We start from the raw sequence: 22,598 nt of genomic DNA on the forward strand, positions 1-22,598 counted from the left end.
GGGGAGAGAGCGAGCGGAGAGAGATCGCTGCTGCCGCTCGATAGCCGAGACGCCCCGTCACAGAGAGCGACTCGCGGCCACATGGCTCTCTCACGGACTCCGCCGCGGCTCATCCTCATGCTCGCGGCTCTGGAGGTGAGTGTTCAAGCCGCGTGCTTAACGTTTAAAGTTCTGCTGCTCACATTGTACAGCCGGTTTGCTGGGGTGTCCTCGTATGTGTCTGTGCGCGTATGTTCAATTTCCTTCGCGCACCGTACGTAGCCAATTGTGCTGAAGGATCACAAACTGAAGACACAAAGCGGCTTCTAAAGAAATCCCATTTCTGGAGAGCAATGGTCCATTGTGTCAATGGTTTAATCGCCAGCTGGTATTCTCCTGCAAGGAAATTGCCGAAGCACACCGTTTGTAAAGTGGCCTTTATGGAACTTTGAATATTGCTTCTGATGAGAGAACACAGTGATGGACTCTGACAGTCAGTATGACCACTGGTCATTGTGCGCAGCTTCTCATCAGAGACCCACAAATGGAACATTACAGTAACTTCCACTCACTCGCCGATACACGTGACGCACTACAACGGACGTGCGTTTGTCTTCTTTGCAAATACATCTCCGGCGACTTATCAAGTGGCTAATGAACGCTTTCTTGTAGCTTAGGCCATCGATTTGAACTGGAGAGCTATCGTTTTTATGAAGCCAGCATTTAGTGATACTGCTTTAGCTGCGGTGCACAAGTACTCTTAACAATACAACTCCACACATTTGTCAATTACACTGCCTTAAAAGGTGCACGTCATGACAACTGAAATCACCTTGAAGAGATATGATAAAAATGTATCCGTTACACACAGGACCGCATTACGATAGTCTATACCCGTCAACCCCTTATCAGTGCCCGACCTTATTACAAACCAATTAAAACCTTATTGATCACCCCGTGTGCCCTTATACATCTCCACGTTCATCCTACAAAGTTCCATCGCAAGGGAGAAACACAAACATAGACAATTATTTATTTAGCCGTATTGAAACGGCTGTACGCCGTATGGGCATGAAAGCTCAATTTCCCTGTATAAGAATGCGGGTAAACAATATGGGTTGACAGCTAAGGGATAGGTCATGTTTGAGAACTGCGCATACAGTACACGCACTCTATGAAGAGCTGATGATTCTGGGTGTGAGGAAAGCAGCCTCTGGGCGCTGCAATTTGCACGACCGCATACTTGGTCATTTTAATATATGCCGGTATACGTGCATCACATACGTATATACATTGTTAAAATAAAGCTACTCCACAATTACTATAACTCGCGGTTGAAGCCATTATTTTAACATTACTACCGGAAACGCGTAGCTAATTGTGAGAAGTGGAGAACAGGTGGTGACATATTCCAGCGGGGTCAACCCTTGGGCTCCCAAGTCGACGTGAGTAAGATTCTTCAAATTCAGCACAAAATTCCTTGCTCAGTGCACTGGGCCTTACTGGGCATTTCGGTTGAATCCCACGCATTCTGCACCTGTCGTGCTGTGCAGGCCTCGCCACCTGCTGTAGACTCCACAGCGACTTTTCTTCATTGCATGTTGGGAGAGAAAAGAACCCAGCAGGCTATATAATCGGGTTAAATATCAAAACAAATATTGCAATGATATGCAACAAGGCAAAGTGACGTGGTGCAATGCAGTTGATGACAGCAACAGGATGCAGGCTTATTTTTATTAACCACAGTTGCATAGCTGTCAACCCATACGGTTACCGGTATTCATTTACAGAGAAATTTAGTTTTCAGGTCCATACGGCGTACAACCGTTTCAGTAGAGGAAACATTTGTTTTGTCTATTTCTTTCTGTTTCTCCCTTGTAATGGGATTTTGTAGGATGAACGTTGAGATTTATAAGGGCACGGGGTGACCATTAAGGCCTGAATTGGTCTCTAATAAGGTGGAAAACTGGTAAGGGCTTGACAGGTATACAGTTGCTGAGCACCACTAGACCCAAAAGATCAAGCGACCAGCAAACAAACAGCACTACCGTCCAAGTTGTGCTAAGCGTTAACACGTTTCTTGAATTGAGAAAGGTTATTTTGATAAGAGCTTGGGAAGAGACGATGGTAGGGAATTCCAAAGTGGAGTAGCGCAAGGAAGAAGCAGATAGCAGGTGTTGTGATCTGCGGTGTGGTGGTTGAACTTGGTGTGGGTGGCTGAGGCAGCAGTCAACCTGCATTGAAGGAGACGTCAATGAGTGAAGTTCACGGAAGCAGTAACTTTCTATATCTATTTTTTTATTTTAGCAGGTAAGGCCCACTGAGCTATACAGCTCTTTTTCAGAAGCGACCTAGCCACAAATGATAGCTCAACGAAGTGGCTTATCACGTGGTAATTCATAGCAGCCAAATACTCTAAACGCATGTTTCTAAATCCACGCGACCACGGGGAGAACATACGAACTACAAATATACAGGTGTCAGGATCAGGATTGAAACCACAACTTCCTGTATACCAGGCGAGGTATTTAACATCTCACCACTGTGTGGCGCCCAAGGTGGCTATGTAATTCAACAAAAAAACACATTGAAATGTACAGAAACACTGAAGTAAACGCTCATCTAAAAAATGTCAGTGTACAAATATGAAGTGGCTAATATTGCAAGGCTCTCTCTACATCACTGTGAATCTGCAGTCGTATCAGGGGAGGCTCTATCAGTCGCCGACACAAGCTTCAAACACGGCGGCAGCCCAGGGAAGCTATCAAACGCTTCTCAGCTTACGCTGAGATTTCTCGGAAGGTTGCCTCTGAGTTTTGGGAATTTCTCTGAATCCCTAACAACAGGAACCTTACTTGGATCTGGTGGAGACTGCTCCACATTGCCCTGCACGTGCCCTCTCGTGCAATGCGATGCGAATGTGACGGACAGGTGGGGTTACATCATGAACCACTAGATTGTCCTGCCACATGTAAACTCGTTACGTGTACAACCTGAGATGGTTACCTCTCTACAGCCACCAGTGATAGCAATTCTATTTCCAACTATTCACGACCATGCTTCATCTATCACCGTCTAGTGCTGAATCTAGAGAGGCAAGTTTTGCGGTGTTTGGGGTTTCTCTCATGCCTGTGAACCTCATCACAAAACACAAATTAATCATGAGCGTCACTGTGTAGATTATAGGTAACAAAGTAAATAAGCAGATGCACGCCTGCTCCCCATATCTGGTGAATTGTCTACTTATTCATTGTGTTACTTTACAGTCTCCACAACAAATCGAATGATTATGTCGTGTATTACAGAGTTTTGCATCGAACTAGGACCCATATCTAACAGAGAGGATCCTTGCCTATGAATATCTGGTAGTTCACCAGCATTGGTTCAGCAAGCCCGACTCTGCTGATGAGACACTGACTGTTAAAACTGGTCCAGAGATTGCTGTGTTGAACAAATGTTGCTGAAATTAAGCACTCCCAGAATTCCATGTGGCTGATGTGTTGGATGTGTAAAACTAAAATTAGTTTTTATGCGGAGGGACAGATTTGTGAATGATGTAAATTGTCTGCTTATATATGTTTTGCAGTAGGTATTCAGCATTCTGAGATATGCCAAACCATATACTGTCCCTCGATCAACAGTGTATGCATCTGCTTATGGGAGACAGGAGAATGTTGGCGATTGTGTTGGACAGTGGGTAAAGGCCTCGGATGGCCTCAGTTGGCGGTGACGACAAACTCAGTAGGCTGAGCCGTGTAATTGCGTTTTCAGAGCACGGCGCGGGCGCAGTTTGCCGGGTACGGAGAACGGTAGCCACGACACCTGAGCCCCGACCGCGACACAAACACGATACGCGGCTTCCTCCGCATGGGAAGTAGACCTGCGCGTCTCGGGCCCGTGGGCCTCCACGCATTCCTGCCACATTGTTTCTATTCCTGTGGATGGCATGGTCCCCAGATCTCCTTACAAAGAAAGCAGAGCCCTGTGAGAGTTCTCTGCGGAGCTTTAATTAGAGGCGGCTTCATCTCCACTGGCCTTGACGAGCCTCTGTGAAGGTGCTGTGCATGCCTTGAGCGGGATTGGGTCTGTGCTCAGCACTCAACTTGCTGCAATCAGAAAGCTACGACTTCGAATCTGGAACCGAGATCGGTTCGGCCGTTCATCCCGCCAGGGTCAAACAATGTGATCCTTTCTATGGGAGTGAAGAGTGCTTTTGAAGTGAATTTGCTTGTCCCCCCACCATAGGAATGTGGAATTTCAACCCATGGATCAGGGTTGTAAACAAGAGGTGAGCACTTACACTCATTTGAGTAGACAATAAATAATCAGAGAGCTGTAATGTATATCCTTTAATCCCTTAACCCATTTGTGGTGATCCAAAGCTGGGCATTGAACATTCGAGAAAACTCATCTGTCTCATGAAGTAGCCAATCATTATGCAGACATATATATATATATAATTCACAGGAATGGTAACCATGGTATTAGCGATAGAAGAGCGATAAGGAGGCGACTGCTGATGAGCGAGCGACAGGAATGGATGAGTGAGTGCTGGATCATCCATCAGCCGGAGGTGGGAATCGGGTGCTCACCTTAGGCTGCTGCCACAAAAAAGCAATATTTTGCTACGGTTAAGTTGGAGTTGTGCTCGTGCGTTATACTGAACATGCCTGAGAAAGTATTACCGTGTAAATATATTCATTGGCACAAGGTCAGTTTTCGCAGAGTGGGTGGTGGGGTTCCGGTGGCTGTCAAGTATGATGATGATGATGATTTGTGGAGGCACTGGCAACGCAGACTGTGGATACTGAGATCCTGCAATGAGGCCACTTCTCAGAGAAGAGCAGTGTCATCCTGTATCCGAAATGTCAAATGTACAGATTGTATTTTAGAAAAAGAAGCTAATGCATCAAAATGGGCTCTCACATTGTTAACTATATATGTTAACAAAAGGTTTTGCGGACCTTACTGGCATTTGTCAAGACATTTTGTGAAATGTAATCACCCCCGGCAGGTGAGGGTAATTTGATGCAGATGTTAAGCAGTACATTTACTTTGATTTCACAAATTAAACATGCATAGACCAACATCAGGATGTCATCAATGGCCAAAGTCGTTGATGTCACCACCACACATCGCCAAGGCTGTCTACCCTCGGCCAGATCCCACAGCTACCTCCGAAATCTGCCCTGACAGTCTTCCCACCATATGCTCTTAAATATGATCACATCGGGATCTATATATTTACAGAGCCATAGGCTCACACAGAGACTTACACACTCACATAGACACCCATAGATCTGTCCTAACAGTCTCCATCTCGCCTAAGCTCTTTCCCTAGGTCGCCAAACTCGTAGAGACCATTCGAATGCCTGTCTTTGTAAGTGGCCCACCCCAATTCTGCACACACGTCCCACTCTATCACGATTTCCTACCATGTTCTCTCTTGCACTTTTGCGCGGCTACTCCTGTCTCGCGAAGGAATTTCTAACATCGTATCAAACACATGTGCTCAAATTCCAGCGACTTACTTCTGAGCTGCTTCGTTATTATCGTGGCAATAAACCTTTACGGGACGTCCACGCATGTAATTACAGAAGCGCTTGAATTACTGTGAGTTGAGCCGCTGCCTGTCTGGGGTTGATCCAGATAGTCTGGGAATTTAGCCATGTACCCGGGTTAGAGGCGACAGGTTATTTGACCACCTGGTAATGTCTGAGATTTAGCCCCTGAGCCAGTTTCCTGGAACCCTTGGCACTCAGCCCACAGCCCGCCCCTTTGCGCTGCACTACTCGGCCCTCCCCTCTCCCCACTTCACCTTCGGGTGATACTCGTGCCTGAGTGTGCTCAACCAAAAGGAGGTAGTCTACAGCAGCCGTGAATGGGGCATCCATTCACTGGCCATGACAGTTTTAACCAGCTGAGAGACTATTGCGGTACGATATATAAGTATGGCAGTGTTGTTCAGTTAATTTGATGGTGGATTTACATTTGTCAAATTTGGATTATCGGTTTTGATACCAGCGTGCAGCAACGGCCACACTGTCTATGGCACGACCAGTTTCTTTGTCTTAAGTTTCGTGGCAATGTGGTCACGGCCATTACGATTCCCTTGTTAGAGGTGTGTGGTTTGCACGTTGAGCAGTGGATAGAGCACTGCGCTATTACCCCAAAAGCATGGATCTAACTCTTGGCCGTGTACACTGGTGGGTGTTATTATATAGAACTGGCTAGGGGTTCACCGTGGTTTTAAGTCACGAATGTTCATTCTTGTTGCACGCTTAGCAACACCACTTGGAATACAAAGGCAATGTGCCTCCTACCACTCTGTGGTGTAATTTGGGTGGCAGGATGGTGCAGTGGCTCACAGCAAGAAGTGCTTGGGTTCGATGCATGACCTCGGCACCTTTCTGCGTGGAGTTTGAAAGTTCTTCCCTTGGTTCTGCATGGGTCTCTTCCCGTAGCTAACAAAGACGTGCAACGTACCTCGTATGAGCCGAACTTCCCAATGCTAAAAATATATCTGCCCATTACTGAATTGGGATTACACGCAGGAACATCGCATAGCTTCACAGAAGCTCTGTCATGGTGTGACTGCCATTTCATCATCAATGGCCGATTCTGTAATAACTGTTAAAATAGTCTCTCCATAAAGTGGTCACAATTTATCAACCCGAGGTTTGATGGGGTGAGTTCACCCCCAACGAGGATTTGAACTTACAACCTTCCAAGCCGCTGAGTCACTTGGCTGAGTGGAGCGGCTGAGCCACCGGGCTGAGTGGAGCCGCTGAGCCACCTTTGCTAGCCGCTGAGCGGAGCCGCAATGGCTCGGTGTGCGCGTGGCCCCGCGGTGCAGGTCCGGCTGCTGTGTGGAGTTGCTCTGCCTGCGGTGAGGCACGGGAGCCAAGAGTGCTGCGAGGCCTGGGACCCCGTGGAGCGCTCCTGCCTGCTCTGCGCCGCAGGTGAATGGCCAGGGGCCTCGTCCCATCAATGACACCGCCACAACATTAACGTGCAGACAGCACGCCTCCTGCCCATACCCTCCACATGACAAATAATACTAATTTACATTTGTAAGGCACGTATTTACATATCTAATCATCCTAATTACATGTGTAGTGAATCACTCGGAGACACTAATTGTAGGAGGCACTCTATTTATTACAGCCTTCACAGGCACAGAGGCTAACTACATTAAGGTCAGGACAGCTAACAGGCTGCCTGACTTACAACGCCGAGAGGGTGAAGGCGGTGACGAAAACTCCAAAAACTTGACGGTTCCACTCCAACAACAGCCCCGAACCTTCGATCGGGGTCTCGCTTTTATCCACCTAGCGTTGCCTCGCTCCGCCTTCGGCCACGCCCCCTTATAGAACTCACTAGAAGGTTCCCGGGCTTTACCACACGTCCCCTTTAACCCCCTCGCCTCACGTCCCCTCTGTCCCCTTTGCCTCACGTCCCCTTTAACCCCCTCGCCTCACATCCCCTCTGTCCCCCTTGCCTCACGTCCCTTTCCCCCGGCGCTATGCGCCATAGTGACACATTACATGTCACTACACATGTATATAGCGCTTTTCATTAAGGATATCAAAGTGGTGTACAGGACACAGCAGTTGCGGACACTCAGCATGAAAATAATATGATGAATATATTTTTAAAAACATTTATTAAATGAACAAAAAAATAATAAGCGGTAGCGTATAAATAGGTTTTAAGGCACATTTTTCAAATGTCCACAGACTCAGAGATTCTGATATCTCATGGAAGAGCGTTCCATAGCCTGGGGGCTACACGGGAAAAAGCTCGGTCACCCATAGACCGAAACCTCGACCTGGGAATACAGGGAAGATCTGCATCCCATCAACCGCACGGCCTTGATTCATTATTGATTTTTGGGTCAGGTCAGGTCCCGTAAGCAAAATACGTGTCGTAAACCCTCCTCTACCCGACACAGCTAAATTATACATTCATCGGGTGAATAAAAGTGCCTAATTAATTACTGCTTCAGCAGCAGTGCCAGCCAGTGATACCTAGATGTTAATGTTCCTGCATAAATTATAAGATTATATTATAAGACAATAAATAATGTTAGATACGTCAATATAAAGGTATGGATAGTATATATGTGGTGGAACAGGTTAGTCATTGTTATTTAGTTACACTAGACAGTTACGTTCGCTTATAATAAATGACGGGAGATATGTTAATATGAGGTACAACAACTTACCTGGTCATACTGGTGTAGTGTCAACGATTCAGAGTTTCTAGGGGGCACGTTCTTCATTAACAACTTTCACGGTCTCGTCCACATACTCTCCACAGTAGCTCAGCCCAGCCTGTACACAACACTAGCCGTCTAACACTGACGGCGCTGACTGAGATAGCCAACTACTCTCCTTTGTAGCGCAATATTTAGCGGAGACATTTAGCGACGACGACGGCGACGAGACGACAGCAAGGACGAGACGAGTCCACGCCGAGAACCGGCAGCCTCAAGCTCCCGCTCTCGGCTCCTTTTATGCGCCCAGCGCGGCCTGGCTCCGCCCTGACCTCGCCTCTCTTCTCGAACCCGCCAGCAGGTTCCAGGGGCCTCCAGATGGGGTCCTCCGTGACCCTTGCTCTAGTTTGTCCAATCTGCCAACACACCCGTGCTCACGCTCACCAGCATGTGTACTCTGTCCACTACAATTTCCTCTGCTGTCCACCAGCCGGCGCTATTACACTGGTAATGTTTTAATTATGCTGTTAGTGTAAAATAATGTACACTCAGCCTAGAGTTCTCAATTTCAATAGATGTTCTAATTAGTCTTGGCCAATAGTAATTTGTTTTGTATAGGACATCAACATGATCAATATCCATCAAATGTCCTGGTTGGCAGGTATAATCCACAACTCTAACAACTGTATTTGTGAGTATTCCATGTTACTCCGTTAATGTTGTATTTTGTTGTATGTAGGTATGTTGAACTTCTTTCGCACCGTACGTAGTCAATCGTGCTAATCTCTCATGCCATCTGGCCAGCAATTCAGCGTGTGCCACGAATGCAAGTAATCTAGCAAACTATTTTTTTTGTTATTTTGGATAAAGTTAATCCTTGGGACTGTGCCAAATCTCACAAAGATTTAGTTTTTCCAATAAGCTATCTAACTTATCAGTGACTCCCTGCAATATACCGGAGTTTAATTGTTCTGATTCCATTTTATTTCTTGTGTTCCCCGATTTGTTTCTAATACTCAATTGTGTGTTGAGTTGTGAATTATTGTATCCGTTCAGGTGGAGGGGAGGAGGGTGTATGACACACATTTCACTCTCGCGATCCGACCCGGATTTCAATTACGAATTAGAACACTGGTCGCGAAAACCTCTACGTGAAATCCACACGGCATTCATGGACTGCATTATTTCAACGACATTCGTTTCACGCAAGCAAACCCTGGACTGGCTTCGACATTCAGAGTCTCATCAGTAGAGCCAGGCTCGATTGAACCAATTCAGTTGAACTGCCAGGTGTTTATAGGCAAGGGTTGTCTCCGTAAGATATGGGTCCTAGTTCGAAGCAAAACTATTAAATACACAACACTAATTTATAATTAGCATCGTTGTGGAGCTTATAACAAAAAAATGCAATCAGAAAACAATGCACCTTCTTCGCACATCTCTCCTGCCACATAAAAATTGAAGTACTTGTTTTTACACATCAGCCACACGGTCAAAAATATCATGCTTTATATTAACTGTAATTAAACATTATTGGGGAAAACATCTCTTTCTGTTCAATTTACACATGAAGTTGAATGTGGCCGGGTGGTCAAGTGGACCATTCATTGCCTCTGCCGGCCCTGCTCAAACCTCGATTGAATTCGAGCGGACAACTGAGTGAAACCAGCCCAACTATAATCCACATTATTGGTTGTTCCTTAAGAATTTACTGCACCACTCCTCTCACGGCCTCATCCCTGCCGAACTGCCACATTCCACACAGAGCCACCATTGCTGAGCATGGCAGGTTCACTACTTGTGAACAACAGAGACCATGAGACGCAGAACCAGAGCTCTGGACGTTCGACTCATCTAGGCTTGAGTGAGCGCGCCAGATGATCCGGTGGTCAGCTGCACGCAGAGTCCGCTCGGCATGCGCCGTGTGCGCGCCGTAGCCACCCACCTCCTCGTCGTGTGCCGTGCCGGCCTTCACGAGTGCTGGCTCACAGCACTTGCCCCCAACAGTCTGTTAAAGGCTAAACGGGGGATCTTTGTCTCTGCAGGGTGCTACAAGGTGGGCTCCGAGGCAAGGGACGCGGTGCTCTGCTCTCCCTGCCCGCCCGGCTCCTTCACCAGCTTCCCCAACGCGCTGACGCACTGCTTGCCGTGCACGCCGTGCCTCCACGGTCAGCCGCGTGCTTCTCGCCACATCACCGTGGCCCGCGTTGAGCCGTTAACGAGAAGCCCCTCGAACGCTGTGCATCTGATTCTCGTGTTGGCGAGAGCACACGTAGAAACCGTAGCGCGTGTAGAAAGCCGCACCTGGTAGGAAAAGGAATAAAGTACAGTCGGGCTGTTTGCTCAAAGGGGCAGGGGGGGGGGCAGTGACCCGGCCCAGCAGTGGGGCAGTCGCCGCTCGCCATTGCGGAGGTTCGCGGTTCGTATGTATGTTGAACTTCTTTCGCCCTGGTTATCACTGCGGTCTGTAAATTCACCGTGATCATGCATGCAGTCTGCTTCGCAGTGAACGTTAAATATTCCGTGCCGTTATTCAAAGAAGTTTAGGCCATTTTGTGCGGGAGTCGGTCCAATTTTCCAAAAAAAAAAATATATGACTTGCAAAGTACTCGATGGGGAAACACAGAAAACACCTCAAACCATCCTCCTGAAAATGAGTCTTGAGGCTTTCCTGGGTAAGGTAAACAAGTGTAATAAATATTACGTAAATGTTTTAATTTTAACAATTGTCAATCCACTCCCACAAGCCCTCAAATCAAGCAATGCCACATTGTCTTGGGAGGTAAACTTTGGAGTGTGCACGAGCTCAAATTGAGACCTTGGAGGAGTTCGGGGTGGCCACAGAGTGGGGGGGAGCTCTCGAGCCGTGTAGTTGACCGCCGGTGCCCCGTGTGTTCGCAGAGAGGGGCCTCGTGCTGGCGAGGAACTGCTCGCGCGACGCCGACTCCACCTGTGGCTGCGACTCGCATTCCTTCTGCGCCGTCTTCAGTGGCCAGCACTGTGAGCTCTGCCTGAGAAACTGGACGTGTGCGCGCAGCCCCGAGACCACGCAGGGTCTGTACTCGCCCCGTCGCCGGCGCGCCGCTCGGCGAAGGCTGGTTTTTTCTCGAGCACCACCACCGCACCACCCCCATGTCAGACATTACACTGCATAGCCAGGTGCTTTAGGTGCCCTGTGCTTTGTCAGCGTACCAAAGGAAACGGCAATGGGATCGTGGTTTTGAATCCAAACAGACATCTGTGAGCTAACACGTAGGTTTTATCACGAATCAAAACTGATTCATGGTTAGGCCACGTAATGATCTGACCAAATACTGTATTCATAATTAATACATTGAGCACCCAACACAGCTAAACAAATTTAACTGTCGCTCGGTGTACAAGCAATCATTGCGCCAATTATTGTGTCACCTCGTTTAGCAAATAAAAATTAAACGGTGGTGGCTGTCTTAATGACACGAACTTGACCGGATCATTACGTGGCCTAACCGCAAATCAATTCTGAATCAGTAATTTGTGATCAGCACAGTGCAACGAGCAGCCGGCTGCTGATTGGCTCATCGAACACGGTGCGACTCGTCTCAGTTGGGTCACTATCCATTCACCATACTTCCTCGTGCTGGTCATTGTGGATTGGTGAAGGGGGGGGCATGAATAGTTCAGATATCACTTTTCACTGTCACCAGGAATCAAACTCAGATTGTCGGGTTCAATGCGCAGTGCGCTAAACTGCTGCGACATCGAGACACACCAAATCAAATTGGTTTCATGCCTCCTCGTCATTCAGATTATTGCAGCATTCCAGTGCATCGTACACTGTCTAGTGCTTGTTTAAATGTAACTTTCAATGAACATGATACTGTATATACTTTGATATTTTTACGTGGAGAGATAAGTAGAGGTGTATTGTCCGCGTATTGATTGTAATTAGAGAGCAGGTTCGGTGGCCAGATTTGCCCACCTCGTCTTCACGGCCTGGTGTGTGTCCCCCTACACCTCGTGAGCCCTGGAGCTCCATGGAGTCATCCCTTCTCATTTCGTCCATCCCCGCTACGTGTGGACAAAACGAATGAGAAAGTTTTAAATGAAGTATAATGCAGGCTTGGGTTAGATTAGGCTATGTCCATAGGCCAAACCCGTGAACCTGGTATAGAAACCATCCACAGTGGTCGTGGAAATGGGGCATTAGAAATCTGTGGGATTCTTAGAATTAATGCATTTGATTGGCTCAGAGCCGAACTGAAGAAATTCGTTGGTGACAGTCGGAGACGCTGCTCAGGCCTGAGTGGCCTGACCAGCACATTTGCCGTCTGTCACTGACAATCAACGGCCAAATCTCATCATCATCCTCATTCCGTGTCCGAGTCTAGAATACTATGGTAGATTTAAAGTGCTGCGTTGTACTTGTGTGGTGCGCGTACAGAGTAATGGCATTGTATGCACGTGGAATATCTGGATAGGAAATCCACCGGCTCCTGGGACCAGACAGATGGCTCAATCCTCGTATGCACGATGCCCCAGCCGCCTGCATGTGCCGCGTGGCAATGGGGACGCGTCCTTACCAGCGCACGTCCAAATTGGTCACTCTGCAGTCCCGATGAAACGCGTTTTTCCACCCTGAAGATGCCACCTGTCCGGAAATTGGCATTTGTGTTCGTATGACAGGAATTGAATTGTACCATACCGATGTCTTGTACTGGTATTGTGGTTAACTTTATGACAAGATACTGCAGAGGTTTGGTAGTCCTCGGGTTGACTAAAAAATAAGTGTGGGTTTGGTCAGTGGAAAGGTGGCATTGCTTTGCCATCTAGATTTTATTTTTTCCAAAAATGCAAGTTAAGAATTTCGGAGTACTGGCGAGTCACAAGTTGCAAGGCAGCATTTTGTTAAAGGAACAGCTGGTATTAAAATACGATTTTTTTTTCAAGATTTTACTCAGAATTTTATTTTAAGCAGCAGGGCCATAGCTACTCGCAGATCAGATGTAATTGTTTCAAACACTTTGTATTCTGTGCATTTCTTACAAATAACAAATAAACTCAGAACCACGCATGGTATTGATAATTTACCCAAAGGTGATATCATGTATCTGACCACAATCCTCAAACTGTGCTTCACGTGGTGGCACTTTCCAAGGCATTGCCACTTTGCAGAAAACCCCACGTATATTATGATCCACGATATTGGTCCCCATATCATGCGTTACACGTTTGGGATTAAACACATCTAATTGCGGTGTATTTGTATTGTCCTTTGAAATTAATTTCGTTGAGAGTTTTTTGCACAAGCTTATAACACCGGTATTTCACCCAACAATGCCCCACGCGTGTGTGATTGGTCGCAGCATGTGAGCATGCCTAGGCAGATGGGAAACACGCCACGGATCCCAAGAGCGAGGAGCACATGGGCAGCATAGCCGCTGCATGTGAGGGGCACGTGCGAGCGCTTGAGATTCCTGCGCGAGCGCAGTACTGGAATAGCGTTGACGCTTGGCCACGTGCTCGTGGCGGGCACTGCCTCGACTCGTGAGCCTCCCACAGGGCCAGAGCTAATGGCGCTGCGAATGAGCCACGAAGAGCTCAATGTCGGCAGCATTGGTTCAACGCAAGCAAACTCTGGAACTGTTTCGACATTCAGTCTCTCGTCAGCAGAGTCAGGGTTGCTTGAAGCAATGCTTGTGTTGCTCACCGCCGGTAACACATGTGCCTGACAAGGGCTTGGGTTTGATTCCTGACTCGGGCGCTTTTCTGTGTGGAGTTTATGTTCTCTCCCAGTTTTGCATGGGTTTTCTTCAGGTTTTCCGGTTTCCTCCGAAAGCTAAACCCACACACACAGTGGAACTGGTGTTGACCAAACATCCCAAAGCTGAAAGTGGAGCTGCACATTTCTCATTAAAGACATTATACACAGCAGCCGCATTGCCCGCTACTGTGAAAACTTGTCAGGAGCCTTCTGAAAACGTTTTGAGGTTACTTAGCCACCACAAACGTTGCATAGGTCTGATACGTGTCCTTTTCCCACAGGTAGCCTGCATACAGAGGCTGTGACACGCATCCTCATCGGGGTGTCCGTGTTCGCGCTGTGCATCCTGTGCATCACCGGATTCTTCACGTGCAAGTCCTGCGTGCTGGCTCTGCGCGCGCCCGGCCGGTAGCGGCAGCCCCAGTGACGGCAACGCGAGGGCTGGAACTGCACCAGCGCACCAGGACACCCCGGCACCACACCGGCACACCAGTACACACCGGCACACCAGGACACATCAGCACTGTACCACCACACCGGCGCGCACCAGTACACACCAGCACTGCACCGGCACCTCACCGGCACCTCACTGGCACAACAGAACACACCGGCGCACCGGCACACCAGTACACACCAGCACCCACTGCTGTGGCTTCACCATGGGTGGACGCGAGGCTGCGCCAGTGGAGCCGACCACTGCGAGTGCCAGATCCTCATCGGGGGAGGCCAGGATCGTGGCAATCCTTCTCCGTCAAGGAAAGTCAGTAATATTTACTGCAAAAAATAAACCTCTCTTCTTCTTTTTGTACAGTTGCTGAGTACAGGCCCAAGGGCTCGAAAAAGTAAAGCGGCCAGCAACAATCAACACCATCACAGTTGTAGTCGATAAGAATGACCATATTGCTTGAATTGAGTAAAGTTATTATAAGGGCTTGAGAAACGAGAGCATGGGAGGGAATTCAGAATTTGAGCAGTACAACGGAAAAAGCAGAAATAGAAGTGTTGTGACCTGCAGCGTGGTGTGTGGTTGAGTCAGTGAGTGAGTACATGGGTGAATGGATGAGTGGGTGTGTTATCTGCAGTGTGGCGGTTGAACAGTGTGAATGAGACCAAAGTCAGTCTGGCAGACAGTGTCCTTAACACAGGTGGAGGCATCAAAGAATGACATTCAGACGAACAGTAACCATTGGTAGTAGTGATCGAAGAGTGATAAAGAGACAACTCATCACTGCTGAGGGAGGGGCTGGAATGAATCGGTGAGTGCTGGATCATCATTCAACCTGACTGCTTCACTCTGAATTCTATCAGATGTCGTGAGGTGGGAACTGGGTACTCCAGCTCAGGCACGAGATAACCTCTGTGGAGTGGCCTCTCTGTGCAGTGTGACGTGGCGCATGACGCGTACGCTCTAGCCGTGTTTTGCCAGGCACTGCAGCTTCAATGATGTGGCACTACCATCGTAAACATTTGTTGACTCCGAACGTACAATATTTGGCAAATTTACTTAAATAATAATGAACTTTCCTCAACATTAAAGTGTGATTATATACAACTTATGATACAGATGAGTTACGTGAAAAAGGTGAAATAAATGTTTATTTACATAGCACACTCCAAATCGTCCATAATACAGGTTTTCTTTTTGGGTTAGATCGCGTAAATAAATGTGGTGTTAAAGCCGCCACCACTCGACACAACCAATTAGTAAGGTTTGTCACGTAAACATAACGAATTGGCATGTTCTGTTATTATGGATAATTTTGGTTCGCGAAAGCCCACGTGTTAAACACACTCCAATTTGATGTTGGTAAAATAACGTGCAGCGGTGAGCTCGTAGCCACGAGGCGCGTTTGTGAGTGGACGTGGTGTTGGGCGAACAGAACATTGAATCGGCACCACTCAGATCTTGCATTTGAATTCTAAGAATTTCCCCAAGGCAACACTGTGATCACTCGCATCATCTCAGTGTATTATGTATTATGATTGTACTCGAGAATCTCAACTCTCTTTATCAGGAGGGTCCTGCCAGGGTCTTCACAGTACGGGGTGATGTTGCTGCTCAGTAATTGCTGGTAATGTTGCAGCTTTGGGATATTTGGCAAATACCGGGTACATTATTGTGTTTTCAGACATGGGAGGAAACCCATGCAGAACGGGGGGAGAACACCTAATTTCCTGGTTGATTTGTAGCTCAGAGGTGGCAACTGCGGGAGCAACCCTGCCCCAATCCGCGACTCACGGGAACCGCACGAGGCCACTGCGCGTCTACAGGGCGCACGCAGGCGTGGTGCAGCAACATTGTTATCTCGGCATGTGTTTCTTGCCCAGTTTTTATCATTCATATTAATAAACGCAGAAGACGTATTATATTGTGCTGATAAACATAAACATTGGGCCACGTGACAAATCTCAATGTGTGACAATTCATAGTTTTGCCATTGGCCACTCGCAACTGTATCCACATTGGTGAGGAGTACGAGCGAGGAAGACCAACCACGGGCATCCTTCTCCAGTCAGCCCAAGTCGATCAAAACACGGTGCAGTTTCGTGCAATAACATTTCAACACCGGTACCAGATCATGGTACAGACCCATTCCTGCCACCCGAGCACAGATGCCAATTCCCACATTGGAAATTGTGGCAAGGCACCCCTCGTGCGATTACACAGGGGACAATTTACTGTCTCTTCTTCAGTAGCGACCTCTCTGCGTAGCCACACATCTACTTGTCCGTTCCTCCGGTGTCTCCACCACCCGATATCCAGCCGACCGACTTATGCAAAACTTCCCCTTGAGCCTTGCTCGACAACAATCATTTAAAGCAATGTTTTACGTTGCATGTGATGTGCTGACCTTTCAGATTCCATAACCATGAAATGCAGACACTTGAAAACATTGTTTCGGAGTAAACTTCAATGAGTGTTGTATTCAAACGAGGACCTCAGATTTGCTAATTCAGGTCTGGCAAAGGATGAGAATTAGGTCTCCGTTTAAAAGCAGACCCCTGGTCCCAATGGGGTTTTAACCTCGTCGTAAAGGTCACAAGTCTACGAACATTGGCGCTCAGGAACACGTGCCGGACTCCTTCCTGTGGGTGGCGACGTGGAACCTGAGATAGCGCATTCGCCACTCGTTGTGGAGGCTCACAGTTCGAATTCAGCAGTTGCCCTGGTTAATACTGTGGGCGTAGTAACCGTACTAACCATATGCGTGGACCTTAAAAATCCCCGCACGTTATTCGCAAGAGTAGGCCGATGTGTGCTGGCATCAAGATCCAAACTTGGCAAATTCGAAAATGACCCGCAAATTACTCAATTAGGAATCCACACCCAGCAGCCAAGTATCGTCCCCTACTGGTATAATGCCCCAGGTCACTCTTACGAATTACCCTATCTTGGTGTCTTGAGTTCCTACCTGGTTTCACAAAATAAACTTGGAACTATGATTCCACGTTCAGTATGAGAAAAATGTAACCCTCAACCTTCGTCCAAACAATCCCTTTAACTTGTAACAATTGTAATCTTCATATAACCAATGAGAGGGTGAATTCATAAAATGATCTCCTAAAATGTCAAATTACTTTCTGTCCTATGTTCATGTTTACATACATCTGGTACTGTGCTGTAGTAATGTTTTATTTAAAACTGTTGAAATCTCACACACACACATGCGCGTTTGTAATTGCAGACAAAACTATGATTGGTAATCTCTTCTGTAGATTGGAGAACTGATGTATTTAAAATGTGTTAGTTGTAAATATACGTTTTCTGTTAATAACAGGCGTCTGACACATCCGAGATTCTGTGCAGATTTACTTTAACTGTTTTATTTTATTTGTTGAACTGTTAAAACTACATAAAAGCAGTTCTGGATTTCAGTTTGTCTCGTTCTAGCAACAATCATTGGCCAACAAGACGCACAGAAGAGGTCATTTACAGGCGGAAAAATTAATTGGCTATTGGTTAATTAAAATATTTCACCTGGGAAATCCCTCGAGATGGGACATCTCATTTACAAAGGTGTCCAGGGCGTCAATTGTCATAGCCATCACAAACACATCATGCCGCATATACCAAGTCCATAGGATTGGTCCTCACAACCAAATTGTGGCCATACTATTGTAATGACGACTTGACACACTTCTCTTGAGGTGGCACTTCATTGAAGACACATTCACCTGACACAGGCAGAGACCCCACTGCAACAGCCCTGAGTCTCCCGCGCATCTCCCTTATATACCGACGGAGGCCACGCCCCCCTTCCCAAACCTTCTATCTGACTCTGGACGCTTGCTCCACCAGCAGACTCTCCCGTCCTCTTCCGTCACCTGACCATGCTCCATTCTCGATCATTCCCGTAGCCACCAGTCCCTTCGTGCTCACAACTGATACCCGTCATTACCTGCCATGGCCACTAGTATATTCGCACTGGAGGCTGACACCCCTGTCACTACCTCCCCTGGCCACTAGTCCACTCACACTCTACTGTCATTACACTATCTTAGGCAACAGCAGGACAATGAGGCCACTGCATAGCGATGTCACTTTTGTGAGTGCAGTGTAGCTGGCATTAACCGCTGCTGCGTTGTGCCTCATGCTTACTAACCCACACATACACTCGCATAATCAGATAATTGGTATCACGAGTAGCTTTCAAGACGTAATTATCTAAATCTTTGTAAAGGCCTTTAAACATGAGAAAAAGCTGGCGATTAAAGGATGTTCTAAAAATGATAATCAAGTGCATTCGGTATTCGCGACATTCTTATAGCGCAAGGTAATTATCGCAAAGGATGGCGCCGCTGTTTTGTAGACGTAGTCTCCAGTGATTTCACAGCAGGGGGCAATGACGTTGCCGTGTGAAATCCCAATTGGCTAACTTGCGGTATCATTTAAAACAATTGACAAATTTGGACCATGACATTGGCACGAAATGGCACGGGATGTTTAATGTCTATTGCGAAGAAGACAGCGTGTTTCACGGGCGATGCACACCTGGGAATAACCAGGGCGGCCAGTCGCATTTCAATTGCAACAACCGGCGAAGGCGCTACCGCCGGGCCACGGAGGACTTTATGGGCCATATCGGCCCATCGTCAGAACCGCCCCAATGTCAGTCTCGCTTTTGTGGCGGCTGGCGCGGCAAGGGGGGGCCACCGTCTCTGTAGGCCTCCACCAGCACCACTCCGGCGCACACGGTCATAAAACCGCACGCCGCACCCAGCGCCGCTACCGCGCTCGCGCCGGCCCACTCGCGGAACAGCACGGAGGATGCCGCCGTCACCGAGACGGTGAAGCCGGCGTAGTACACGGGCACCACGGTGGCCGAGCTGGACACGGCCAGCGCGCGCGTCAGATACCGCAGCTGTGCCGGCAGCGATACCGCGAGCACCGCCGCTGCGGCCAGCGCCAGCCGCGTGGCGTGCGGCGCGCCGGGGGGCGCCGCCGAGGGCAACAGCTCCGAGACGGCGAGGCCCAGGCCCTTGGAGCTCGGCACCGTGAAACTGCCGAACAGCGAGCAGATGGCGATCGGCACCAGCGCGTCAGAGCTTCCGGCGGGAGATGCCGCTCGCAGCACGAGCGCCAGCAGCGCCAGCAGCACCAGGGCCACGTAGACCCAGAGCACTGCAGGGGTCAAGAGGAGTCAGATAAATCTCAGAGAGGAAGGATTACATGATCCCTGACTTGCATCGTCCTATCACCCGGCCGGGTGGCTCAGTGGAAGAGCGAGCAGCTCGTCGTCGAAAGGTTTCGAGTTCAAATCCTGGTTGGAGTTGACTCAGCCCAGTGCAGTGAGCGGGTGAGTGAGTGTGTTGTTATGACCTGCAGTGTGGTGGTGGTTGAACACGGTGCAGATGAGACGAAACAGTCAGTCTGGTAGACCGAATCCTCAACACGAATGGTAAACATGTCCGTAGTGATAGAAATAAGAAAAAAAAGTGATGTAAAGACAGAAAAAGAAAGAGACCCTGTTTGGCAGCTGGACGTGGGTCTTACCTGGGTCAGTGAAGCGGTCCTCGAGCTCAGCTAGACGCTTGACTTCGCTGCCCTTGGGGGTGTGGATGATGATCTCAATGCAACCGACACAGCAGAGCACGCACCCCAGTTTTCCGAGCGGGGATAGCCGCTCACCCAGCAGCCACGAAGCCAGCACAGCCCTGACAGTGGCAGCAGCACACGCAGCAGGGACAGTGACAACACCACACGCAGCAGGGACAGTGGCAGCCCCACACGAAGCAGTGACAGTGGCAGCAGCACACGCAGCAGTGACAGTGACAACACCACACGCAGCAGTGACAGCAGTGACAGTGGCAGAACCACACTCAACAGTGACAGTGGCAACACCACACGCAGCAGTGACAGTGGCAGCAGCACACGCAGCAGTGACAGCAGTGACAGTAGCAGCAGCACACGCAGCAGTGACAGTGACAGCAGTGACAGTGGCAACACCACACTCAGCAGTGACAGTGGCAACATCACACGCAGCAGTGACAGTGGCAACACCACACGCAGCAGTGACAGTGGCAGCAGTGACAGTGGCAGCAGCACACGCAGCAGTGACAATGGCAACACCACACGCAGCAGTGACAGTGGCAGCAGCACACGCAGCAGTGACAGTGGCAACACCACACGCAGCAGTGACAGTGGCAACACCACACGCAGCAGTGACAGTGGCAGCAGCACACGCAGCAGTGACAGTGGCAACACCACACGCAGCAGTGACAGTGGCAGCAGCACACGCAGCAGTGACAATGGCAACACCACACGCAGCAGTGACAGTGGCAGCAGTGACAGTGACAGTGGCAACACCACACGCAGCAGTGACAATGACAGCACCACACGCAGCAGTGACAGTGGCAACACCACACGCAGCAGTGACAGTGACACAGTGACAGTGTCAGCAGCACACGCAGCAGTGACAGTGGCAGCACCACACGCAGCAGTGACAGTGACAACACCACACGCAGCAGTGACAGTGGCAACAGTGTCAGTGGCAACATCACACGCAGCAGTGACAGTGGCAACAGTGTCAGTGGCAACACCACACGCAGCAGTGACAGTGGCAACAGTGTCAGTGGCAACACCACACGCAGCAGTGACAGTGACAGCACCACACGCAGCAGTGACAGTGACAACACCACACGCAGCAGTGACAGTGGCAACACCACACGCAGCAGTGACAGTGACAACACCACATGCAGCAGTGACAGTGACAACACCACACGCAGCAGTGACAGTGGCAACACCACACGCAGCAGTGACAGTGGCAGCACCACACGCAGCAGTGACAGTGACAACACCACACGCAGCAGTGACAGTGGCAGCACCACACGCAGCAGTGACAGTGGCAACACCACACGCAGCAGTGACAGTGACAACACCACACGCAGCAGTGGCAGTGGCAGCAGCACACGCAGCAGTGACAGTGGCAACAGTGTCAGTGGCAACACCACACGCAGCAGTGACGGTGACAACACCACACGCAGCAGTGACAGTGGCAGCACCACACGCAGCAGTGACAGTGGCAACACCACACGCAGCAGTGACAGTGACAGCAGCACACGCATCAGTGACAGCAGCACACGCAGCAGTGACAGTGACAACACCACACGCAGCAGTGACAGTGACAGCACCACACGCAGCAGTGACAGTGGCAGCAGCACACGCAGCAGTGACAGTGACAACACCACACGCAGCAGTGACAGTGACAGCAGCACACGCAGCAGTGGCAGTGGCAACACCACACGCAGCAGTGACAGTGACAACACCACACGCAGCAGTGACAGTGACAGCAGCATACGCAGCAGTGTCAGTGGCAGCACCACACGCAGCAGTGACAGTGACAACACCACACGCAGCAGTGACAGTGACAGCAGCACACGCAGCAGTGACAGTGACAACACCACACGCAGCAGTGATAGTGGCAGCAGCACACGCAGCAGTGACAACACCACACGCAGCAGTGACAGTGGCAGCAGCACACGCAGCAGTGACAGTGGCAACACCACACGCAGCAGTGACAGTGACAGCAGCACACGCAGCAGTGACAGTGACAACACCACACGCAGCAGTGACAGTGGCAGCAGCACACGCAGCAGTGACAGTGGCAACACCACACGCAGCAGTGACAGCACCACATGCAGCAGTGACAGTGACAGCAGCATACGCAGCAGTGTCAGTGGCAGCACCACACGCAGCAGTGACAGTGACAACACCACACGCAGCAGTGACAGTGACAGCAGCACACGCAGCAGTGACAGTGACAACACCACACGCAGCAGTGATAGTGGCAGCAGCACACGCAGCAGTGACAACACCACACGCAGCAGTGACAGTGGCAGCAGCACACGCAACAGTGACAGTGGCAACACCACACGCAGCAGTGACAGTGACAGCAGCACACGCAGCAGTGACAGTGACAACACCACACGCAGCAGTGACAGTGGCAGCAGCACACGCAGCAGTGACAGTGGCAACACCACACGCAGCAGTGACAGCACCACATGCAGCAGTGACAGTGACAGCAGCACACGCAGCAGTGACAGTGACAACACCACATGCAGCAGTGACAGTGGCAGCAGCACACGCAGCAGTGACAGTGGCAGAAGGAACTGCAGCGATTTGACATCACAACTATGGGCATCATCAACACCACAATA

General features: G+C 49.3%; 2 protein-coding genes across 3 annotated transcripts in view; one reads left to right on the forward strand and one right to left on the reverse strand.

The window, feature by feature from the left end:
- LOC144723939 (tumor necrosis factor receptor superfamily member 14-like) lies at positions 1 to 18,668 on the forward strand. The gene is made up of 5 exons (XM_078602719.1): positions 1 to 135; positions 6,836 to 6,941; positions 10,243 to 10,365; positions 11,099 to 11,251; positions 14,222 to 18,668. Exons 1-5 carry the CDS (start codon positions 82 to 84, stop codon positions 14,350 to 14,352), a joined length of 567 nt encoding a protein of 188 aa, XP_078458845.1. The 5' UTR covers positions 1 to 81; the 3' UTR covers positions 14,353 to 18,668.
- LOC144723938 (magnesium transporter NIPA1-like) overlaps positions 15,519 to 22,598 on the reverse strand; it is a 12,664-nt gene continuing 5,584 nt past the window's right edge. For both annotated transcript variants that reach the window (XM_078602717.1, XM_078602718.1), the window contains exons 5-6: positions 19,936 to 20,096; positions 15,519 to 19,563 (exon numbers count right to left, since the gene is read on the reverse strand). In XM_078602717.1, coding sequence (XP_078458843.1) covers positions 19,052 to 19,563; positions 19,936 to 20,096 — 673 coding nt within the window. In that variant the 3' untranslated portion in view covers positions 15,519 to 19,051. The remainder of the gene's footprint in view (positions 19,564 to 19,935; positions 20,097 to 22,598) is intronic.

Source organism: Lampetra planeri, chromosome 19 (genome assembly GCF_965212315.1).
Source record: "Lampetra planeri chromosome 19, kcLamPlan1.2.h2, whole genome shotgun sequence".
NCBI classification, from domain to species: Eukaryota; Metazoa; Chordata; class Hyperoartia; order Petromyzontiformes; family Petromyzontidae; genus Lampetra; species Lampetra planeri.